The 22,250-nt window shown below is 44.9% G+C and overlaps 1 protein-coding gene across 2 annotated transcripts in view; it reads left to right on the top strand.

Annotated features, from left to right (window-relative positions):
- Positions 1-3,681: 3,681 nt before the first annotated feature.
- LOC118390246 (bromodomain and WD repeat-containing protein 3-like) overlaps positions 3,682-22,250 on the top strand; it is a 28,412-nt gene continuing 9,843 nt past the window's right edge. The window contains exons 1-35 of one of the 2 annotated variants that reach the window (XM_035780608.2): positions 3,682-3,854; positions 4,019-4,077; positions 4,179-4,208; positions 4,389-4,448; positions 6,831-6,981; positions 7,145-7,243; positions 7,649-7,809; positions 7,928-8,149; positions 8,323-8,423; positions 8,559-8,629; positions 8,819-8,919; positions 9,067-9,107; positions 9,195-9,299; positions 9,444-9,594; positions 11,388-11,522; positions 11,609-11,737; positions 11,862-12,087; positions 12,200-12,346; positions 12,968-13,148; positions 13,314-13,407; positions 16,694-16,861; positions 16,952-17,025; positions 17,546-17,738; positions 17,952-18,068; positions 18,233-18,340; positions 18,503-18,627; positions 18,698-18,780; positions 19,033-19,144; positions 19,337-19,398; positions 19,653-19,808; positions 19,962-20,082; positions 20,309-20,434; positions 20,536-20,608; positions 20,722-20,775; positions 20,912-21,055. In XM_035780608.2, the coding sequence (XP_035636501.1) occupies positions 3,821-3,854; positions 4,019-4,077; positions 4,179-4,208; positions 4,389-4,448; positions 6,831-6,981; positions 7,145-7,243; positions 7,649-7,809; positions 7,928-8,149; positions 8,323-8,423; positions 8,559-8,629; positions 8,819-8,919; positions 9,067-9,107; positions 9,195-9,299; positions 9,444-9,594; positions 11,388-11,522; positions 11,609-11,737; positions 11,862-12,087; positions 12,200-12,346; positions 12,968-13,148; positions 13,314-13,407; positions 16,694-16,861; positions 16,952-17,025; positions 17,546-17,738; positions 17,952-18,068; positions 18,233-18,340; positions 18,503-18,627; positions 18,698-18,780; positions 19,033-19,144; positions 19,337-19,398; positions 19,653-19,808; positions 19,962-20,082; positions 20,309-20,434; positions 20,536-20,608; positions 20,722-20,775; positions 20,912-21,055 (4,014 nt within the window). In that variant the 5' untranslated portion in view covers positions 3,682-3,820. Of the gene's footprint in view, positions 3,855-4,018; positions 4,078-4,178; positions 4,209-4,388; positions 4,449-6,830; positions 6,982-7,144; positions 7,244-7,648; positions 7,810-7,927; positions 8,150-8,322; positions 8,424-8,558; positions 8,630-8,818; positions 8,920-9,066; positions 9,108-9,194; positions 9,300-9,443; positions 9,595-11,387; positions 11,523-11,608; positions 11,738-11,861; positions 12,088-12,199; positions 12,347-12,967; positions 13,149-13,313; positions 13,408-16,693; positions 16,862-16,951; positions 17,026-17,545; positions 17,739-17,951; positions 18,069-18,232; positions 18,341-18,502; positions 18,628-18,697; positions 18,781-19,032; positions 19,145-19,336; positions 19,399-19,652; positions 19,809-19,961; positions 20,083-20,308; positions 20,435-20,535; positions 20,624-20,721; positions 20,776-20,911; positions 21,056-22,250 lie in introns of both variants that reach the window. The other variant, XM_035780607.2, reaches the window with a different exon arrangement.

Here is a 22,250-nt window from a genome sequence, read left to right as displayed (position 1 = left end):
GGGTGCGGTACAGAGTCGAAAACAGCAGGTACGGGAAATGATTTGGAAAGGCACACACCTGTCTATATAAAGGTCCCACAGTTGACAGCGCATGTCAGAGCAAAAACCAAGCCATGAGGTCGAAGGAATTGTCCGTAGAGCTCTGAGACAGGATTGTGTCGAGGCACAGATCTGAGGAAGGGTACCAAAAAATGTCTCAAGCATTGAAGGTTCCCAAGAACACAGTTGCCTCCATCATTCGTCAATGGAAGAAGTGTGGAACCGCCAAGACTCTTCATAGAACTGGCCGCCTGGCCAAACTGAGCAATCGGGGGAGAAAGGCCTTGGTCAGGGAGGTGACCAAGAACCTGATGGTCACTGACAGCTCTCCAGAGTGGCTCTGTGGAGATGTGAGAACTTTCTCGAAGGACAAATATTTCTGCAGCACTCCAACCAGGACTTTATGGTAGAGTGGCTAGACGGAAGCCACTCCTCAGTTAAAGGCACATGACAGCCCCCTTGGACTTTGCCAAAAGGCACCCGTAAGGACTCTCCTCTCCACACTAAGAAACAAGAGTTTCTGGTCTGATGAAACCAAAATTGAACTATTTGACCTGAATGCCAAGCGTCACATCTGGGGGAAACCTGGCACCATCCCTATGGTGAAGCATGGTGGTGGAAGCACCATGCTGTGGGGATGTTTTTCAGCGGCAGGGACTGTAAGACCAGTCAGGATCGAGGGAAAGATAAACAGACCAAAGTACAGAAAAATCATTGATGAAAACCTGCTCCAGAGTGCTCAGGACCTCAGACTGGGGTAAAGGTTTGCCTTCCAACAGTACAACTACCCTAAGCACAACTCAGGAGTGGCTTCGGGACAAGTCTCTGAATGTCCTTGAGTGGTCCAGGCAGAGCCCAGAGATGAACCTGATCGAAAATAGCTGTGCAGCAAAGCTCCCCATCCAACATGAAGCTTGCGAGTATCCGCAAAGAATGGGAGAAACTCCTCAAATATAAGTGTGTCACGCTTGTAGCGTCATACCCAAGAAGACTTGAGGCTGTAATGGCTGCCAAAGGTGCTTCAACATAGTACCGAGTAAAGGGTCTGAATACTTAGGTACATTTATTTCAGTTCTTTATTTTTAATACATTTGCAAACATTTCCAAGACCCTGTTTTTGCTTTTCATTATGGGGTATTGTGTGTAGATTGAGGGGGAAAAAAACAATGTAATCAATTTTAGAATAAGGCTATAACTTAATAACAAAAGGTGGAAAAAGTCAACGGGTCTGAATACTTTCCGAATGCACTGTATAAACGCAACATGTAAAGTGTTGATTTCATGAGCTGAAGTAAAAGATCCCAGTTCCATATGCACAAAAAGCGTATTTCTCTCAAATGATGTGCACAAATTTGTTTATATCACTGTTAGTGAGCATTTCTCCTTTGCCAAGACAATCCATCCACCTGACAAGTGTGGCATATCAAGAGGCCGATTAAACAGCATGTTCATTACACAGGTGCACCTTGTGCTGGGGACAATAAAAGGCCATTAAAATGTGCAATTTTTCACAACACAATGCCACAGATGATTCAAGGTGAGGGAGCGCACAATTGGCATACTGATTGCAGGAATGTCCACCAGAGCTGTTGCCAGATAATTGAATGTTCATGTCTCTACCATAAGTCCCTCCAACGTCGTTTTAGAGAATTTGGCAGTATGTCCAACCGGCCTCACAACCACAGACCACATGTAACAACTCCAGTCCAGCAATTCCACATCCGGCTTCTTCATCTGCAGGATCATCTGAGACCACCCACCCGGACAGCTGATGAAACTGTGGGTAACCGTCTCAGAGACGATTAGCTGTGTGCTTCCCCACGGTGACGGTGGGGTTATGGTATGGGCAGGGATAAGCTACGGACAACGAACACAATTGCATTTTATCAATGGCAATTTGAATGCACAGACGTACCGTGACGGGATCCTGAGGCTCATTGTCGCCCCATTCATCCACCACCATCACCTCATGTTTCAGCATGATAATGCACAGACCCATGTCACAAGGATCTGTACACAATTCCTGGAAGCTGAAAATGTCCCAGTTCTTTCATGGCCTGAATACTCACCATGACATGTCACCCATTGAGCATGTTTGGGATGCTCTGGATCGACGTGTAAGACAGAGTGTTCCAGTACCAACTATATGTCCAGCAACTTCGCACTGCCATTGAAGAGTGGGACAACATTCAACAGGCCACAATCAACAGCCTGATCAACTCTATGCGAAGGAGATGTGTCACCCTGCATGAGGCAGATGGTGGTCACACCAGGTACTGACTGGTTTTCTAATCCACGCCTTACTAGTTGTTTTTTAAGGTATCTGTGACCAACAGATATATATCTGTATTCCCAGTCATGTGGAATACATAGATTAGGGCCTAATTAATTTGTTTCAATTGACTGATTTCCTTAAATGAACTCTGTCGGCGTCGTGAAGAAGGCGCAGCAGCGCCTCTTCAACCTCAGGAGGCTGAAGAAATTCGGCTTGTCACCAAAAGCACTCACAAACTTCTACAGATGCACAATCGAGAGCATCCTGGCGGGCTGTATCACCGCCTGGTACGGCAACTGCTCCGCCCTCAACCGTAAGGCTCTCCAGAGGGTAGTGAGGTCTGCACAACGCATCACCGGGGGCAAACTACCTGCCCTGCAGGACACCTACACCACCCGATGTTACAGGAAGGCCATAAAGATCATCAAGGACATCAACCACCCGAACCACTGCCTGTTCACCCCGCTATCATCCAGAAGGCGAGGTCAGTACAGGTGCATCAAAGCTGGGACCGAGAGACTGAAAAACAGCTTCTATCTCAAGGCCATCAGACTGTTAAACAGCCACCACGAACATTGAGTGGCTGCTGCCAACACACTGTCATTGACACTGACCCAACTCCAGCCACTTTAATAATGGGAATTGATGGGAAATGATGCAAATATATCACTAGCCACTTTAAACAATGCTACCTTATATAATGTTACTTACCCTACATTATTCATCTCATATGCATACGTATATACTGTACTCTACATCATCGACTGCATCCTTATGTAATACATGTATCACTAGCCACTTTAACTATGCCACTTTTTTTACTTTGTCTACATACTCATCTCATATGTATATACTGTACTCGATACCATCTACTGTATGCTGCTCTGTACCATCACTCATTCATATATCCTTATGTACATATTCTTTATCCCCTTACACTGTGTATAAGACAGTAGTTTTGGAATTGTTAGTTAGATTACTTGTTGGTTATCACTGCATTGTCGGAACTAGAAGCACAAGCATTTCGCTACACTCGCATTAACATCTGCTAACCATGTGTATGTGACAAATAAAATTTGATTTGATTTGATGTAACTCAGTAAAATCTTAGACATTTCTGCTTACCACAAGCAATGCGTGTTAATGTTCAGAATGAGCGGCGGGGCTCTTAACGAAACTCCCCCATACAGAAGAGGCCTTCATCCAATGACTTTTAATCTTATATGTCATGTAATGGAACTGAGAGTAATCATGATCAAGGGCTCAGTACTGTATGACCTGCCCTCCAAAACCAGGTGGTATGGACACCAAGTGGCTCGTGCTGGAATTGCAGATTTGCTCTCATTGGTCGCGGGAGGGCGCTAACAAAGCACAAGGCGGTGAGATACAGCTAGCTAGCTAGCTTGAGAAAGGAAAAGGCCGAACGCTGCCTGCTGTGGAAATAATTATTGTGGCTATTCTACAAATACACATTAATGAATCAAATGTCGGTGTTCTTATCAAGTGATGGCAGAAGAACAGTGTTCAGAAATAGAAGCTGGTGGGTGCTGAGTGTTTATTTCTCTATTAAAATATGAACGCAAACACTGTTTAGGGCTTATATTAGTTAGCCTAGCTAACTAGTTAGCTAATGTTAGCTGGCTAGTTAGCTACCTGGATAGCGTAGCTATTGAATGGCTAATTAATGCGCCTCTGCATTTTCAGAATTGTATTACCTCATTGCTAGATTTCTCCAGTCGGGACCGTGTAAAAAATCGGCACAGGTACGAATGACAAGTTATATCAATAACTTTGAAAGCTACAATTGCTAACTAGCTAAATAGGACTGAATGTGTGATAAATACTAGCAACTGTCTCTCCATAGATACTGGTTGAGGAACTAGAAGAGTATGAGGTAAGCTGCGCCGCTCTCGTCTGTATTAGCTTGTTCTCACGTCTCGTTTCCGCGATATTGACTGCTTTCTATTTTTATTGGCATGGTATACTTTTATTGATAGAGGCATTAACAGTATATCAAATACATTATTGTATTTGTGGTTTGATGCAATTATTTAACCGCGTGTCTCCCTTCTAGTTGATCCCGAAACGATGGAGTTGGGACGGCAAACAATACAAACGAAACTTCCAAGACTGGGTGAGTGTTATTATAATAAGTTCTTAATCTAATCAGTCCAGTAACCGTTTTCAATAATATAGGTACGTTTTTATATCAATATTTCCCGGCTTTTAAATCTTTGGATTTAATTGATGGATGATAGTGTGTTATTTTCACACCAACTGTGCATTGTAGTATTAGCCGGCATTTGATTACTTAATTTCTGACCAAATATATCAATTTTATTGCCGGTTTGTGTGTGCAAAGAGGAGGGGTTAAACGAGGGCAAACAGAACGAGGCTGTACAAAGGCGTGGAGAACGTCAATCTTCGCATACAGCCAATGAAATCGCAGTTACTATTTGAGCCAGCCGGGGAGAAGAGAAGGAGGGTGATTCTGATTGGCCTTGGCTGTCGAGATCGCTCACTTTGTCTGACTGTGTGTACTAACTAAATTCATACAGGCAACAACTACCTGTTTACAACTGTATGACTTGTTATAGAGGGCATATTAATGTCATGTTTCACCCCAGGATTTTTTCGCATTCTTTGGGGTGAACCCTGAATCTAAAATGTGAAAACAACTGCACTTTTGAAGTCGAGATCAAATCAAATTGTATTTGTCACATGCACCGAATACAACCGGTGTAGTAGACCTTACACTGAAATGCTTACTACAAGCCCTTAACCAACAATGCAGTTAAGGAATTGAGTTAAGAAAACATTTACTAAATAAACTAAAGTAAAAAACTATATATATTTTTTAAATAACATGATACAATAACAGAGGCTATATACAGGGGGTACCAGTAATGAGTCAATGTGTGGGGGTACAGGTTAGGCAAGGTAATGTGTACATGTAGGTAAGGGTAAAGTGACTATGCATAGATAATTCACAGTGAGTAGCAGCAGTGTAAAAACCAAGGGGGGGTTGTCAATGTAAACAGTCCAGGTGGCCATTTGATGAATTGTTCAGCAGATTGATCTCTCAACATCAGATGTTCAACTTTTCTGTTTACACTATCGTTACGTTAGCTAAGTTCGCCTTTGATGTGGTGTGACCAAAGCCACATTCCTGGGGTGCATTCAATACCACAAAATGGGGTTGAGTGTTTAATTCAACGGAAACGGTACTGAACGACCAGTTGAGTGGTGCAATTATGGTTGCACGAGTTTTGCGATGGGTGGGCCTGGAAGAGTATAGGCCCACTCACTAGGGATTATTATTACAGACACAAATACTCCTCAGTTTCATCAACTGTCCGGGTGGCTGGTCTCAGACGATCCTGCAGGTGAAGAAGCCGGATGTGGAGGTCCTGGGCTGGCGTGGTTACATGTGGTTCTGAGGCGAGTTGGACGTACTGCCAAATTCTCTAAAACAATGTTGGAGGTGGCTTATGGTAGAGAAACTATCTGTCAACACCTCTGGTGGACATCTGTTCAGTCAGCATGCCAATTGCACATCTGTGGTGTTGTGGCAAACCAGCACATTTATAGTGGCCTTTTAATGTCCCCAGCACAAGGTGCACTTGTGTAATGATCATGCTGTTTAATCAGCTTCTTGATATGCCACACCTGTCAGGTGGATGGATTATCTTGGAAAATGAGAAATGCTCACTAACAGGGATGTAAACAAATTTGTGCACAACATTTTAGAGAAATAAGCTTTTTGTGGTATGAAACATTTCTGGGATCTTTTATTTCAGATCATGAAACATGGGACCAACACTTTACATGTTGTGTGTGCACCTATTAGTGTACCGTAAATACCACAGTATATAGACAAACAAAATAAGGATAGAAATTCAAACTATAAAGTTAATTCTTGCAGGGACATGGTGAGGGAGAGCCATTGTCTTTACACTATACAACTCATGGGGTGGATATATGGTGTAGATGCCTGGAGGTAGTATGGGAGACGTCTCTCGAGATTTGAATTTAACTCTGTCTCTTTACACTACGAAAGTAACTTTCCTGGAACTAGTATGTGTCATCAAAGTTGTGAAGTGTAAAGCAGGACTGGGGTCCATTCCATAAATGGCTTTTACTCCTCCATTTATTGAAGTAATTTAAAATAGATGGTGCTTTTTCGCATTTTGAATTATTTAAGTTTACTTCCTTAAAATTGACTGCTTTCCATTCGAATTGACCCCAGCCACTGTGTAAGGAGGCCTTAATTTGGAGTTGCATATTTTGTGCTCCCACTGCACTTTCTGACCTACCGTGTGAATGTTTTACTGACAGAACATAACATGTAACTTATGATGATGAGTCTTCACTGTATAGGTTGTAAATGTAAGATATCTAAGTGCCTAGGGATATGGTCCCATTCCGGTATATTGATATTGCTTTGATGACATTTCACTACTGATTCCACTCACACAGGTCTATCTGATGACTGTTTTCCCTCATGTGTCCACAGGTGATCTTGAACCAGCACATCCCTGCAGACTACCTGCTGAGAGTATGCCAGCAGATAGGTCCTCTCATAGACAAGGAGGCCCCACCTAGTGTCCCTGGGGTCCAAACCCTCCTGGGTTTGGGAAGGCAGTCTTTGCTTCGCACAGCTAAAAGTGAGCCCCCGTCTCTTCACTGTTTCTCTCTCTCTCTCATCATCAAAGACTAACTAATGTCATAATCCCTACATAGGTATTTGGTTACACAGATGCAGAATAAATGTTCCAGGTCATACAGTCTGTAATGCTTTAGAATCATGCCTTCTTTTTTGTCTGTTAGGTTGTAGCCACACAGAATGGAGTGGAACTGCTGTTGCTGCACTCCACCGGGGTCGACCCCCAGAACCCCCAGTCAGCTTTGGGAAGCCCCCCAGCATCGGTGAGCTGTGCTTTCAAAAGGAAAATTGCGAAATTCTGGCAATTAAGCCTGAATCAGATGAACTCGTAGACACCATTTTTATGGCTCTGCGTGCAGTATGAAGGAAGTTGGAGGTAGTTTCTCGAGCCAATGCTAACTAGCGTTAGCACAATGACTAGAAGTCTACAGGTACGCCAGCAAAGGTACCCTCTAACTTCCTTCATACTTCACACCAAGACAAAATTAGTGTCCATGAGTTCATCTGACTCTGAGTAAGTAGATTAATTGAATCTCACAGTATCCCATTAATAAACATATATCCCTGAAACAAGTAAACTATTGGTAACACTACAGAACAATACATACTTAAGTGTTTGTAAATCATTTTACCTCCGCTCAACTGACCTCTACTCTCTCGCCGTCTAGTGTCCATCATGGGTGCTCGCCAGGCTACTGGCACTGCCCGCTTCGGCCATGCTCTGCCATCCTACACCTATCAGCATGTGAAGATGCACAGGCGCATCCTGGGCCACCTGTCCTCTGTATACTGTGTGGCTTTCGACCGCAGTGGCAGACGGATATTTACAGTAAGAGTCTGACAAAAGAGGAGAGAAGGAATACCAAAGACAGTTGTTGTCAGTTCCCTCTGAAGTGTGTCATGTTCTCTATGTTGCCGGTGTCTCATCGTGACCCCTCTCCTTCCAGGGTTCTGATGACTGTCTGGTAAAGATATGGTCCACAGATGATGGCCGGCTGCTGTCCACCCTGCGTGGCCATGCGGCCGAGATCTCCGACATGGCGGTGAACTACGACAACACGCTAATCGCCTCAGCCAGCTGTGACAAGGTCATCAGAGTGTGGTGCCTGCGCACCTGCGCCCCCATCACTGTGCTGCAGGGCCATGCAGCCTCCATCACCTCCATACAGGTCAGGACAGCCCTCAGGACTAAGCAATAAGAACCTAGTTACTCCCTTCAATATTCAGGAATTTACCTTCTGCCAAGTAAAATATCTTGCATGAAACCTGTTGGTTTTTGACAATGTCATTTTGTGACCCTTTCTGCTTGAGAAATGTATGTGACATCCCTTGTCTTCCTCAGTTTTGTCCGGCGGTTAAAGGACCAATGCGGTACCTGGCCTCCACCGGAGCAGACGGCATGGTGTGTTTCTGGCAATGGCACTCGCTCAGCATGAAGTTTGTGTAAGTGTTGGTCAGCAGAGTTTGTCTGAGGCAAAAAAATGGGATGAGAATGCAATGTTTTTTAAAATTTTCAACGATCAGTTGTATTGTGGTTTAGGTGAACCTAACCTGTATTGCGTTCTGATTCATCCTCAGTGACCGGCCAGTCAAGTTCATTGAGCGGTCAAGGCCTGGGGTCCAGATCTCCACCTCCTCCTTCAGCTGTGGTAGGTGGCCACTAATAAACAACATGCTTTGCATTACATTTATTCCACTTCACCTTTTCACTGAATTATGGAGTTAATTACTGAATTCAAATGACTATTTGATCAAGGCAAGTTTTCACAAAGCCACAGAACTAGTTCTGTTTGTTAGTTTAATGTACTTACATGTTGTTCCCTTGCTCTTTGAATCAGGTGGGATGTTCCTGGCCACAGGCAGCACGGATCATGTAATCAGGGTGTATTACCTTGGCTCTGAAACACCCATGAAGCTCTCTGAGTTGGACTCTCACATGGTAAGACACAGAGCAGAGAAGAACAGAGATGGAGAGTGACAGACATAAGAGCGAGAGAGGATCAATGGAGCTAGATCACAGAGCACTTGCACTGTTCATAGTTTGTTTCTCCCTACTCCTTTTGTTAACTCCTACCTCTTCCTCCAGGACAAAGTTGTGGTGGTCCAGTTTTGTAACAACAGTTACAGGTTAGTGTGTGCAATTGTCTCTTTACTTAGATAAAAACTATTTTGATTTGTTGCTGTGTGGCTTCTAACTGCTGTGTCTGGTCCCAGCCTGAGGTTTGTGAGTGGTAGTCGTGACGGCACAGTCAGGATATGGCATTACCAGCAGCAGGAATGGAAGAGCATTACTCTGGACATAGCCACTAGACTGCCAGGGTAAGACAATGCTGTCCAGCTGCAATAGTGTCCAGAATTGACATCTGTGCAGCAGCATTTAATTCTGTGCAGCAGCAAATGGGTTTATGTGTTTGTCTCATTAGTAAGTGGTTAGCATGTATTTAACGTATGCGATTGTCACAGGACTGCTGTTGTGAATGGCGAGGACAAGACCAAGCTGGTGCCGACAATGGTGGCCTGGGACCGTGGTGACCGCACGGTTGTCACAGCGGTCTCTAACTACCTGCTCAAAGTGTGGAGCTCCACCACGGGCCAGCTTCTGCATGTGCTATCTGTGAGTAGATGTCGATCTCCTGTTTTTACTATTTCCTACATTGTAGAATAATAGTGAAGACATCAAAACTATGAAATAACACAGAATCATGTAGTAAGTAAAAAAGTGTTCAACAGATTCTTCAAAACAGCCACCCTTTGCCTTGATGACAGCTTTGCACACTCTTGGCATTTTCTCAACCAGCTTCACAAGGAATGCTTTTCCAAAAGTCTTAAAGGAGTTCCCACATATGCTGAGCACTTGTTGGCTGCTTTTACTTCCCTCTGCGGTCCAACTCATCCCAAACCAAAAAGTGTTAAACAAATCAAAACATATTTTAGATTTTTCAAAGTAGCCACACTTTGCCTTGATGACAGCTTTGCACACTCTTGGCATTCTCTCAACCAGCTTCACCTGGAATGCTTTTCCAACAGAGTTCCCACATATGCTGAGCAATTGTTGGCCGCTTTTCCTTCACTCTGTGGTCCGACTCATCCCAAAAATCTCAATTTGGTTGAGGTTGGGGGATTGTGGAGGCCAGGTCATCTGATGCAGATCACTCTCCATCTCGGTAAAAGAGCCCTTACACAGCCTGGAGGTGTGTTGGGTCATTGTCTTGTTGAAAACAACTGATAGTCCCACTAAGCCCTAACCAGCTAGGATGGCATATTGCTGCAGAATGCTGTGGTAGCCATGCTGGTTAAGTGTGCCTTGAATTCTAAGTAAATCACAGATGGTGTCATCAGCAAAGCACCCCCACACCATAACACCTCCTCCTCCATGCTTTATGGTGGGAAATACACATGCGGAGATCATCCGTTCACACACATCGAATCTCACAAAGACACAGCGGTTGGAACCAAACATCTCCAATTTGGACTCCAGATTTCCACTGGTCTAATGTCCATTGCTGGTGTTTCTTGGCCCAAGCAAGGCTCTTCTTATTATTGGTGTCCTTTAGTAGTGGTTTGCAGCAATTCGACCATGAAGGCCTGATTTATACGGAACTCTTGTTAACGGATATGCACAAAAACACAAGAACGAGAGCTCAACATTACATTTAAACTGCTCAATCAGTATGAGGAGTGAAGTCTCTGGACATTGACTAGAGCAGTGAAGTCAGGCATAGTTTCTGATGTCACTATGCACAGGATTGCTACATTTTTTGCTACATACAAAATACATTTTGATTTGTTTAACACTTTTTGGTTACTATATATGTGTTATTTCATAGTTTTAATGTCTTCGGTATTATTCTACAATGTAGAAAATAGTTTGCATGAGTAGGTGTGTAAAAACTTTTGACTGGTACTGTATATACTAGATACAGGTAACTGCCAAAATAAAGGAAACACTAACAAAGTATCTTAATAGGGCATTGGGCCACCATGAGCTGCCAGAACACCTTCACTGAGCCTTGGCATAGATTCTACAAGTGTCTGGAACTCTATTAAAAAGAATACTACACTCTTCTTCCACAAGAAATTCCAGAATTTAGTGTTTTGTTAGTGGTGGTGGAAAACGTTGTCTCAGGCGCCACTCGAGAATCTCTTTCAAAGTCACTGAGATCTCTTCTAGCCATGGTAGCCAAAATAATGGGCAACTGGGAATTTTATCACATGACCATAAGCATGATGGGATGTTCATAGCTTAATTCATTTAGGAACCACACCTGTTTGGAAGCACCTGCTTTCAATATACTTTGTATCCCTCATTTACTCAAGTATTTATTTTGTTTTGGCAGTTACCTGTATGTTTCTGGTCTCTTCAGTGAGTGAGACCTGTTACGACTGAATGTGCTGTTCCTCCTCCAGGGTCATGATGATGAGGTGTTTGTCCTGGAGGCCCACCCCTTTGACCACCGCATCATGCTCTCTGCTGGCCACGACGGCAACATCTACATGTGGGACCTGTCCAAGGGATCCAAGATCCGCAACTTCTTCAACATGGTGGAGATTGATTACATGGTGACTGTGTTGGTGGCTGTGTTTTACCCTGGCAGACATTCATACAAGCCTTTCTCTCTCTGTCTCAGATTGAGGGCCAAGGTCACGGAGCTGTATTTGACTGTAAGTTCTCAGCTGATGGACAACATTTTGCCTGCACTGACTCCCATGGCCACCTGCTCATCTTTGGCTTTGGCTGCAGCAGACCCTATGAGAAGGTGAGTCCCTGGCCACTCCATGTGGCTCATTTGGAGAAAGATGTGTAAGTTACATGTTATCATATCGCTTGTAAAGAGAAAATGTTAATAACAAATCTCCTCTTCCTCCATATCCTTCCTCTAGATTCCTGACCAAATGTTCTTCCACACTGACTTCAGGCCGCTAATCCGAGACGCCAATAACTTTGTCCTGGACGAGCAGACCCAGCAGGCGCCCCACCTTATGCCCCCTCCCTTCCTTGTGGATGTGGACGGTAACCCCCACCCCACCCACTACCAGCGCCTGGTGCCCGGCAGGGAGAGCTGCAAGGATGAGCATCTGGTGCCCCAGCTTGGCTACATGGCGAATGGTAAACCTCCTTACCAATGCTTCTTAGTGGTTTCAACAATAATTCTTTACTAGGCTCTGGAATCAAAATTTGAGTAACATTGGGATTTCTAACCTACTTCTCTGTTGCTTAGGTGATGGTGAGGTGGTTGAGCAGGTGATCGGCCAGCAAACAGCAGAGGATGGTCACGGAGAAAGCCCTTTGGATGTCCTGATCAGAGAGTTGCAGAACCAACCAGATGAGAGTCGGGACCAAGATGGAGTGCCTGAAGGAGAGGGTGGTACGTGTCGGTCTCATGTACTATTTATACTGAACAAAAATGGAAACGTAAAGTGTTGGTCCCATGTTTCATGAGCTGAAATAAAATATGCACAAAAAGCTTATTTCTCTCAAATTTTGGCCACAAATTTGTTTACCTCCCTGTTTGTGCTGGGGACAATAAAACACCACTCCAAAATGTGCAGTTTTGTCACACTACACAATGCCACAGATGTCTCAAGTTTTGAGGGAGCATGCAATTGCCATGCTGACTGCAGGACTGCTGTTTCCAGGATTGCTGTTGTCAGAAAATTGAATGTTCATTAGCCTACCATAAGCCGCCTCCAACGTTATTTTAGAGAATTTGGCAGTACGTTCAACTGGCCTCACAAATGCAGACCACGTGTACCCACGCCAAGCCAGGACCTCCACATCCTGCTTCTTTAACTGCAGGATAGTCAATTGATTTATTTCCTTATATGAACTGAAACTCAGTAAAAGCTTTGAAATTGTTGCATTTTGTATTTTTGTTCAATGTACATATGGGGATGCCCCTTGAATCTTCTTATTGGATTGAATCTGCATATTGGATTTCAGATGTTGTAGTCATGAATTCAAGTTGAATGTTTTCCCTCATTTGCAGCTGTTGAGGGAGCAGATGTAGTGGGATCGCCCCCTAACGTGGGCCTGAGGAGGAGTGGTCAGGTGGAGGGGGTGCGTCAAATGCACCACAACGCCCCTCGCAGTCAGATGGCCACGGAGAGGGACCTGCTGGCCTGGAGCAGGAGGGTGGTTGTCAACGAAGTCCAGCAAGGGGTCCTCCGGTGAGACTGGCTAACTAACCAGAGGGCCTACCTGAGATGGCCTTGAACCTTCTTTTCTAACCATTCCTGTCCATCCTCTTAAATTTGTGCCTAGGACTGTTTGTAAGATTTCCTAGGTAGATATCCCCCAGTGGCTGACTGAAGCTGTGTGTTTGTGTTGTTTAGGGTGATGGAGGAGACCAGGCGGGCCAAAGGTGAGGTGGAGTGTTCCCTCTACAACACAGAGAGGAGGAGGAAACCTGTACTCGGTGCTCCTAAGGTGAGTCTCTACACTACTGTCCCACAGCTCTCTATCTCCTTCAGAACAAATTCCCCCCTTCCCTTTGTTGATTTATACCAGTTATTCCCAAATGGGTACGCCAAATAAAAATGTCATTCACATATTTTTTTATAATAATATAAAATAATATTAAATGTCTCCACATTCTCAATCAGTCCAAAGGGGCTATACATTTAGGTGAGTTTCAATGTCAAAAATAAAATTAAACCATCTAGTGTTCAGCGAAATAACAACACATTGTCAAATACAGGTAGCCTAGTCAAATAATTAACATCCAATCACATTAACCGTTCCTCTCTCTAGGGAATTCCACGAACGGTCCATATGTAGCCAAACGTAGCTGCTGCTCATTCTGCAGTACTGCACCTGTTGACGACACAAGTTGTTCTGCTGCCACGAGCACATCCAATGCTAGCATCAGTAATTCCACATTTGTTGTTAGCCCAGCAAGCATGGACACGGACATTTGTGAATCTGATGCTGCCGAATAGCTACTGACCCCTTATCTGGGAAAGCAACGAACAACAGATGGGGACGTTGGACTATCGAAGAGGCGCAAATATGATTTGAACTACTACTACTATTGATTTGGGGTTCACTTATATTGGGAGTAGTGCCTTTTCTCAGCCACAGTGTGTTATATGTGCAAAAGTACTATCTCACAACTCGATGAAACCTTCACTCTTGCGCAGACATTTAGAAACAACATGCCAATTTGAAAAATAAGCCACAGAAGTTTTTTGAGCGAGAATTGAGCGAGACAACTTTCGAGTAGTAATATATGTATAAAAGCAACAGACACCATTTAATAAGAAGGGGCTAGAAACGTCTTATATGATGAGCTACCAAGTGGCTAGGACAGGCAAGCCCCATACTATTGGACTTAACACAAACAACTGGATTAGTTATCCCTTTCATGCCCTGCCTCCAGTCCACTTACCGATATCTGAACAAGAGAGCCTCATCGATATTGCAACAAGCGGTTCTGTGAAAATGTTATCAGAAGCCACTGCCGGATTTCTGGATTGGGCTGCGCTCAGAGTATCCTGCCTTGGCAAATCGCGCTGTTAACACTGATGCCCTTTGCAAGCACGTACCTATGTGAGAGTGGATTCTCAGCCCCCACTAGCATGAAAACTACATACAGCCACAGACTGTGTGTGGAAAATGATTTAAGACTGAGACTCTCTCTAATACAACCCAACATTGCAGAGTTATGTGCATCCTTTCAAGCACACCCTTTTCATTAAACTGAGTTCTTCACAATTTCAATGAACAAATAAAGTTTTATATGTAAGATGTATAAATAAAGAGCAAAATAATTTATTATTATTATTTGTGCCCTGGTCCTATAAGAGCTCTTTGTCACTTCCCACGAGCCGGGTTGTGACAAAAACTCACACTCATTCTTATGTTTATTAAAAAAAAAAGTTTTTAAAAATTTTTATTTCACCTTTATTTAACCAGGTAGGCTAGTTGAGAACAAGTTCTCATTTGCAACTGCGACCTGGCCAAGATAAAGCATAGCAGTGTGAACAGACAACAAAGAGTTACACATGGAGTAAACAATTAACAAGTCAATAACACAGTAGAAAAAAGAGGGGAGTCTATATACAATGTGTGCAAAAGGCATGAGGAGGTAGGCAAATAATTACAATATTGCAGATTAACACTGGAGTGATAAATGATCAGATGATCATGTACAGGTAGAGATATTGGTGTGCAAAAGAGCAGAAAAGTAAATAAATAAAAACTGTGGGGGTGAGGTAGGTGAAAATGGGTGGGCTATTTACCAATAGACTATGTACAGCTGCAGCGATCGGTTAGCTGCTCAGATAGCTGATGTTTGAAGTTGGTGAGGGAGATAAAAGTCTCCAACTTCAGCGATTTTTGCAATTCGTTCCAGTCACAGGCAGCAGAGTACTGGAACGAAAGGCGGCCGAATGAGGTGTTGGCTTTAGGGATGATCAGTGAGATACACCTGCTGGAGCGCGTGCTACGGATGGGTGTTCCCATCATGACCAGTGAACTGAGATAAGGCGGAGCTTTACCTAGCATGGCCTTGTAGATGACCTGGAGCCAGTGGGTCTGGCGACGAATATGTAGCGAGGGCCAGCCGACTAGAGCATACAGGTCGCAGTGGTGGGTAGTATAAGGTGCTTTAGTGACAAAACGGATGGCACTGTGATAAACCGCATCCAGTTTGGTGAGTAGAGTGTTGGAAGCAATTTTGTAGATGACATCGCCGAAGTCTAGGATCGGTAGGATAGTCAGTTTTACTAGGGTAAGCTTGGCAGCGTGAGTGAAGGAGGCTTTGTTGCGGAATAGAAAGCCGACTCTTGATTTGATTTTCGATTGGAGATGTTTGATATGGGTCTGGAAGGAGAGTTTGCAGTCTAGCCAGACACCTAGGTACTTATAGGTGTCCACATATTCAAGGTCGGAACCATCCAGTGTGGTGATGCTAGTCGGGCATGCGGGTGCAGGCAGCGATCGGTTGAAAAGCATGCATTTGGTTTTACTAGTGTTTAAGAGCAGTTGGAGGCCACGGAAGGAGTGTTGTAGCATTGAAGCTCGTTTGGAGGTTAGATAGCACAGTGTCCAATGACGGGCCGAAAGTATATAGAATGGTGTCGTCTGCGTAGAGGTGGATCAGGGAATCGCCCGCAGCAAGAGCAACATCATTGTTATATATACAGAGAAAAGAGTCGGCCCGAGAATTGAACCCTGTGGCACCCCCATAGAGACTGCCAGAGGACCGGACAGCATGCCCTCCGATTTGACACACCGAACTCTGTCTGCAAAGTAATTGGTGAACCAGGCAAGGCAATCATCCGAAAAACCGAGGCTACTGAGTCTGCCGATAAGAATATGGTGATTGACAGAGTCGAAAGCCTTGGCAAGGTCGATGAAGACGGCTGCACAGTACTGTCTTTTATCGATGGCGGTTATGATGTCGTTTAGTACCTTGAGTGTGGCTGAGGTGCACCCGTGACCGGCTCGGAAACCAGATTGCATAGCGGAGAAGGTACGGTGGGATTCGAGATGGTCAGTGATATATATTGTATACTGTGTGTGGCAGGCTTACAATGATGGCAAAAAACAACATTTTGAGTGTGCTGACCCTGGTGCTAGAGGGGGTAAGCAGCTGGAGATTGAATGTTTGAAGGGGTACGGGACTATAAAAAGTTTGTGAACCACTGGTTTATACCAATAGCTTTATGTTCTATCATTTAACAACTTCTCACCCCATCCCACCCTGTAGACTGAGGAGCAGCCTCCATGCAAGCGCTCCCTGCGGCGAACCCAGAGGAAGAAGAAGAAGCAGACCAGACCTGCACCAGCGTACCAGACCCGCTCAGCACGAGATCGCCGCCCTGTGGATAGGCGGAGGAACTCTGACAGCCAGATGGACTCAGACAGCGATGGAGAGGTGGGTTGTAGTCTGTTGTTCTTGGAAGTAGCAGAGGCCTTGGTCTTGTCATGTTAGAGGAGGTCTAATCATGTTTCCATGTGTCTACAGGCAGAGGAGCAGGTAGAGGCCAGCGATGCTTCCTCTGATGGGGAAGCACAGTGGCAGAGTGACAGCAGTTCCAGGTAAATGTCTATCATCTCCTAAACACTCAAAGTTTAACCATAAACACTTTCCCAGGTGTTTCTTTAGATAACAGCAAATACTAGCCATTTATGCTACCGTTAGCTAGCTATTTAACCAAATGAGAATGTGTAGAATTCCATGGCTGAATGCCTCTACTCTAGATTCAACACAATTTAAGTAATTCCAATTAGCTACTGTTTTTGTTATAGTTCTTAGGTCAAAAGATTAAAGCAAATGATCCCAATTCTAGTACAGCAGCAGCTTGTGACTAGTTCATGTTGAACATGTATTAGAAGTAGGCTAGATCTGATAGCTGTATGATTTTTTTTTTACGTGAACTTTAATATCCGACCTGGCTGAGATGTTATTGTCTCAGTTTATTTTGTGTTTTCTTCCCCTCTAATCAAAATATGTTATACCTACAACCAAATGGAATGGGTTTTAAATTGAAACATCTTTAATTAGGGTCAAATTTGAACAATTTCTAAATTTTAGATTTATCTCCTCTTCTCCCCTCAGTGTCTCCTCCAGTGACTACTCTGATTGGACAGCTGATGCGGGGATCAACCTCCAGCCCCCCAAGCGTACCAGCAGAAGGCAGGTGCGGCCGCCCGGTGGCTCCAGCAGCTCGGAGGAGGCGGAGGGCCAGGGAGAGGAGGCCAGGACGAAGCAGGCGGAGGAGAAGAAGAAGCCCAAGCAGACCAAACAGAAGGTGAGCTCACAGAATGTACAGTAGAGACATGGGCATTGGGTATGGAATGGTGCAGCCAACGGGCTGCTTGAAAATCGTGTATCTCAGTTACTGGCTATACAGACTATAGTGCTTGTAGCTAGTTTATGTGATGAGGCCTAATGAGAGGGAAAGTTTCATTACCTTAGCATGTGTGATATTGCGGACTGTTTAACCCAGTCTCTTTGTGCTCAGAAACCCAGTTCGTCTCTGTCTCTGGCTGGCTGTGACGCGGAGGAATGGCTTCCCCCGTCCTGGATCATGGAGACCATCCCCCGACGCTCGCCTTTTGTGCCACAGATGGGTGATGAGGTAAGGACCATATGAGGTTCAGCCGTGTACCCCACAAAATATCTTCACATTTTGACATTTGCGCTTAATCTCTACTGCATTTTATACGATAGTGCAAGGTTTGTGTCCTAGTTGATAGACATTGTGGCCTGTATGATGACCCTTCTCTTCCTATTGCTCACCAGCTGATGTACTTCAGGCAGGGCCACCAGGCCTATGTCAGGGCGGTGCGCAGGGCCAAGGCCTACAGCATCAACCCTCAGAAACAGTCCTGGAACAAGCTCAACCTCAGGGTGAGACCAACCCTCAACACTTACTCACACTGCTTCCTTTGTCTACTATATGTTATTTTATGTATTTTGTGTGTCCTTCATGGATTCCATATCTTTAATGTGGCCTAGTGTTTTATTCCTCTTATCACCCCCTCTCTCTTTGTCTGTTTTCTCGTCGTTCAGGACCAGGAGTCTGTGAAGGTAGTTGGTATCAAGTATGAAGTGGGGCCCCCCACCCTCTGTTGTCTAAAACTGGCCTTCCTGCACCCCATCTCAGGCAAAATGACCAATGAGTCGTTCTCCCTAAAGTAAGTCATCCATCTTATTATTTTGTGTGAAAAGAATATGGCAATGAATGACATGTCCTTGTTCTCTCAGGTACCATGACATGCCGGATGTCATCGATTTCCTGGTGCTTCAGCAGTTCTATGACGAAGCTAAAGAGCACAACTGGCAGACAGGTTAGTGTTGCTTCCCTCTGCCAGCCTCTCTCCAGCATGCAGAACACAAGCCTGTCAGAGGATGTACCCAGTTCACTCCCCTACCTGTTTATCTCCAACACTCTTTGTTTGTGTGCCATGTAAGAAATGTGGTGCAGTCTTCCACATGTTTGTGTTCTGTGAGATGTATCGTTTCAGTTCATGGTCCTATACATCCTTGTGGTGATTCACGGACCAGCATGTACTGAAACGAGCATGATTTGTCCTTGCTAGGTATGCGCTTCCGGAGCATCATCGATGACGCCTGGTGGTTTGGCTCAGTGGAAGACCAACAGCCACTCCAGCCAGAGTACCCAGACAGCCTGTTTCAGTGCTACACTGTCAAGTGAGTCAATGTGTACCCTGCATATCACCTGGGTTAAATAGATAGAGATGATACTGTAGACCTCCGCTTATACAGTCTGGAGGGGTATGTCAGTGTTTGCCTCAATAGCTCATACTGTAGCTTACACCCAATAGGAGGAAAATATGAATATCTTATGATACTGAATGTTAAGTTGCGATTTCTCTTGACAAGGTGGGATAATAGCGAGAGGGAGAAGATGAGCCCTTGGGACATGGAGCCCATTCCTGATGAAGGTCAGTATCACTGCTTCTATCAGTGGCTCCTCAACCATCTCAGATCATCTACTTGATAATGCAGTTTGAGTTTGCAAACAGAATTTTACACATTCAAATACCTCTCCAGCTAGCACACTCAATCACTTAACATACTAAATACAGAGACTGCATATGTTATGATAATTAAGATCAGGTTATTGATAGTGAGACTGAGCAGCCAGCCAATGACGCAATATGGTCTCTCTGACTGACATGTTGTGTTCCTCCCCCAGCGGAGTTGCCAGAGGATGTTGGTGATGGGGTGGTGGTGACGGAGGAGGAGGTGAAGGCTCGCCTCTACAGCCCCCAGGAGGGGGAGTGGGGGGCTCAAACACGGGACGAGGACTGCCAGAGGGTCATCTTTGGCATCGACGAGCTGCTCACACTGGGTATGTCAACGGTACCACACAGGAAGTCCTGCTTGTCATATTGGATGAATTGAGCCAAGGGTGACCCTGATTTTTAAGTCTCGTTCGATTGTATTCGGAAGTGGTCTTGGATATGGCGTGGTATTGATTAATGGGTGTGTTGTGTTTGGGTAGACCTGGCCAAGGCATTTGCGTCACCAGTGGACCTGCGGGACTACCCTCTCTACTGCACTGTGGTGGCCTACCCCACTGACCTCAGCACCATCCGCAGACGGCTGGAGAACCGCTTCTACAGGTCAGCACTGGCCTTTCAGCCTGCACCCTGACACACTGCAGTACTTCAGAACATACTCAGACCAACCACTCACACTGGAATAATCCTTCAAGCCAATTGTAGTTGTTGCTAATCCTCCAGTCAGCCCCATTGTATCTCAGCTGTAATTTGGATTTGGTATGTTCCAGTTTGAGGAAATCAGTGACTCTCACTCAGCTTATTCCCTCGGGATGTTCATCTCTCCTAGGAGGATCTCTGCTCTGATGTGGGAGGTGCGCTACATCGAGCACAACGCCCGCACTTTCAACGAGCCCCAGAGCCCCATCGTGACAGCAGCCAAGGTGGTGACTGATGTGCTCCTCCGCTACATCGGGTATGAATGGTGTAGATTTCCCCTTTGTGAAATGGTGACTCATTAAGAACCTAGTTTTGACTGTAAATAAGACCAGCTGTTTTGTTGTGTGTTTTTGTCAGGGACCAGAGCTGCACAGACATCTTAGATCTGTACCACAAGGTGAAGACGGAGCTGAGCAGTGGAGAGGATGAGGTGAAACATGAAGATGTGTGTGTATACACCTCGAGTTCATAGTGATATTTGAATTGTCTTGGTGGTGTATTACGCAGTACTAAGAGTACATGTGTCTGTGTGTTGGTGTGCAGACTGCTGAGGTGGACATGGACTCTGACACTCCAGGGACCTCCACAGGACAACAGGTAAGGGAAGGATTCTTCTCAAACATGGAATATCCGTTGCTGTTGCAATGACTGGGATTCCTGTTCCCCATTATCTCACTTTTCCAATGTTTTTCTGTATCAACCTAACTGGACACCTTCACGCTCCCACTATCAGCGGGCCAATCCCAGTCCTAAGAAGCGTGGGGTGGTGTTAGATGTGCGTGCTTGGCGGGGCCAGTGTCGGGAACTGCTGCGGCGTATGATGGACGGCCCTGACTCTGAGCCCTTCAGACAGCCTGTGGACCTCTTCACCTACCAAGTAAGGCTCCTCCTCCTCTCCTTGTTATCATAATCCTTACCAATTATATAACCCCTCACACACAGAAAGGATAACAGCCTGCTACAGGATTAGTGCCTTAGGATCTGAGCGCTTAACAATCTGACATGTTCCCCCACAGTGACATGTTAAAGCTGGAGTCAGTAATGGTGTAACTGACATGTTTGTCATATTACAACAACAAAGGTATTACTTTAAACAATGTTTTTTCCCCCTTGGAAATCATTGCACATCATTGTACGTGCAATAGAACAGTAGAGTATGTATTACATTTTTTTGCAAGGTGCTGGAGGCTCTACCATTTCATAAACAATGAGAAATGGGCTGGGGGCGAAGTTTTTAAAGGAAAATTCCACCCAAAAACGATCTTTTGGTATAGTCCCAAAGTGTTTTGCATGTCAGCGATCGCGTTTTATATATACACTGCTCAAAAAAATAAAGGGAACACTAAAATTAACATATCCTAGATCTGAATGAATGAAATATTCTTATTAAATACTTTTTTCTTTACATAGTTGAATGTGCTGACAACAAAATCACACAAAAATTATCAATGGAAATCAAATTTATTAACCCATGGAGGTCTGGATTTGGAGTCACACTTAAAGTGGAAAACCACACTACAGGCTGATCCAACTTTGATGTAATGTCCTTAAAACATGTCAAAATGAGGCTCAGTAGTGTATGTGTCCTCCACGTGCGTGTATGACCTCCCTACAATGCCTGGGCATGCTCCTGATGATGTGGCGGATGGTCTCCTGAGGGATCTCCTCCCAGACCTGGACGAAAGTATCCGCCAACTCCTGGACAGTCTGGTGCAACCAGATGGTGGATGGAGCGAGACATGATGTCCCAGATGTGCTCAATTGGATTCAGGTCTGGGGAATGGGCGGGTCAGTCCATAGCATCAATGCCTTCCTCTTGCAGGAACTGCTGACACACTCCAGCCACATTAGGTCTAGCATTATCTTGCATTAGGAGGAACCCAGGGCCAACCGCACCAGCATATGGTCTCACAAGGGGTCTGAGGATCTCATCTCGGTACCTAATGGCAGTCAGGCTACTTCTGGCGAGCACATGGAGGTTCGGCCCCCCCAAAGAAATGCCACCCCACACCATAACTGACCCACCGCATAACCGGTCATGCTGAAGGATGTTGCAGGCAGCAGAACGTTCT

This window comes from Oncorhynchus keta, chromosome 11 (assembly GCF_023373465.1).
Source record: "Oncorhynchus keta strain PuntledgeMale-10-30-2019 chromosome 11, Oket_V2, whole genome shotgun sequence".
In the NCBI taxonomy this organism is placed as follows: domain Eukaryota; kingdom Metazoa; phylum Chordata; class Actinopteri; order Salmoniformes; family Salmonidae; genus Oncorhynchus; species Oncorhynchus keta.
Note: the sequence above shows the minus strand (reverse complement) of the source record. Positions and strands in the feature narration are given on the sequence as shown.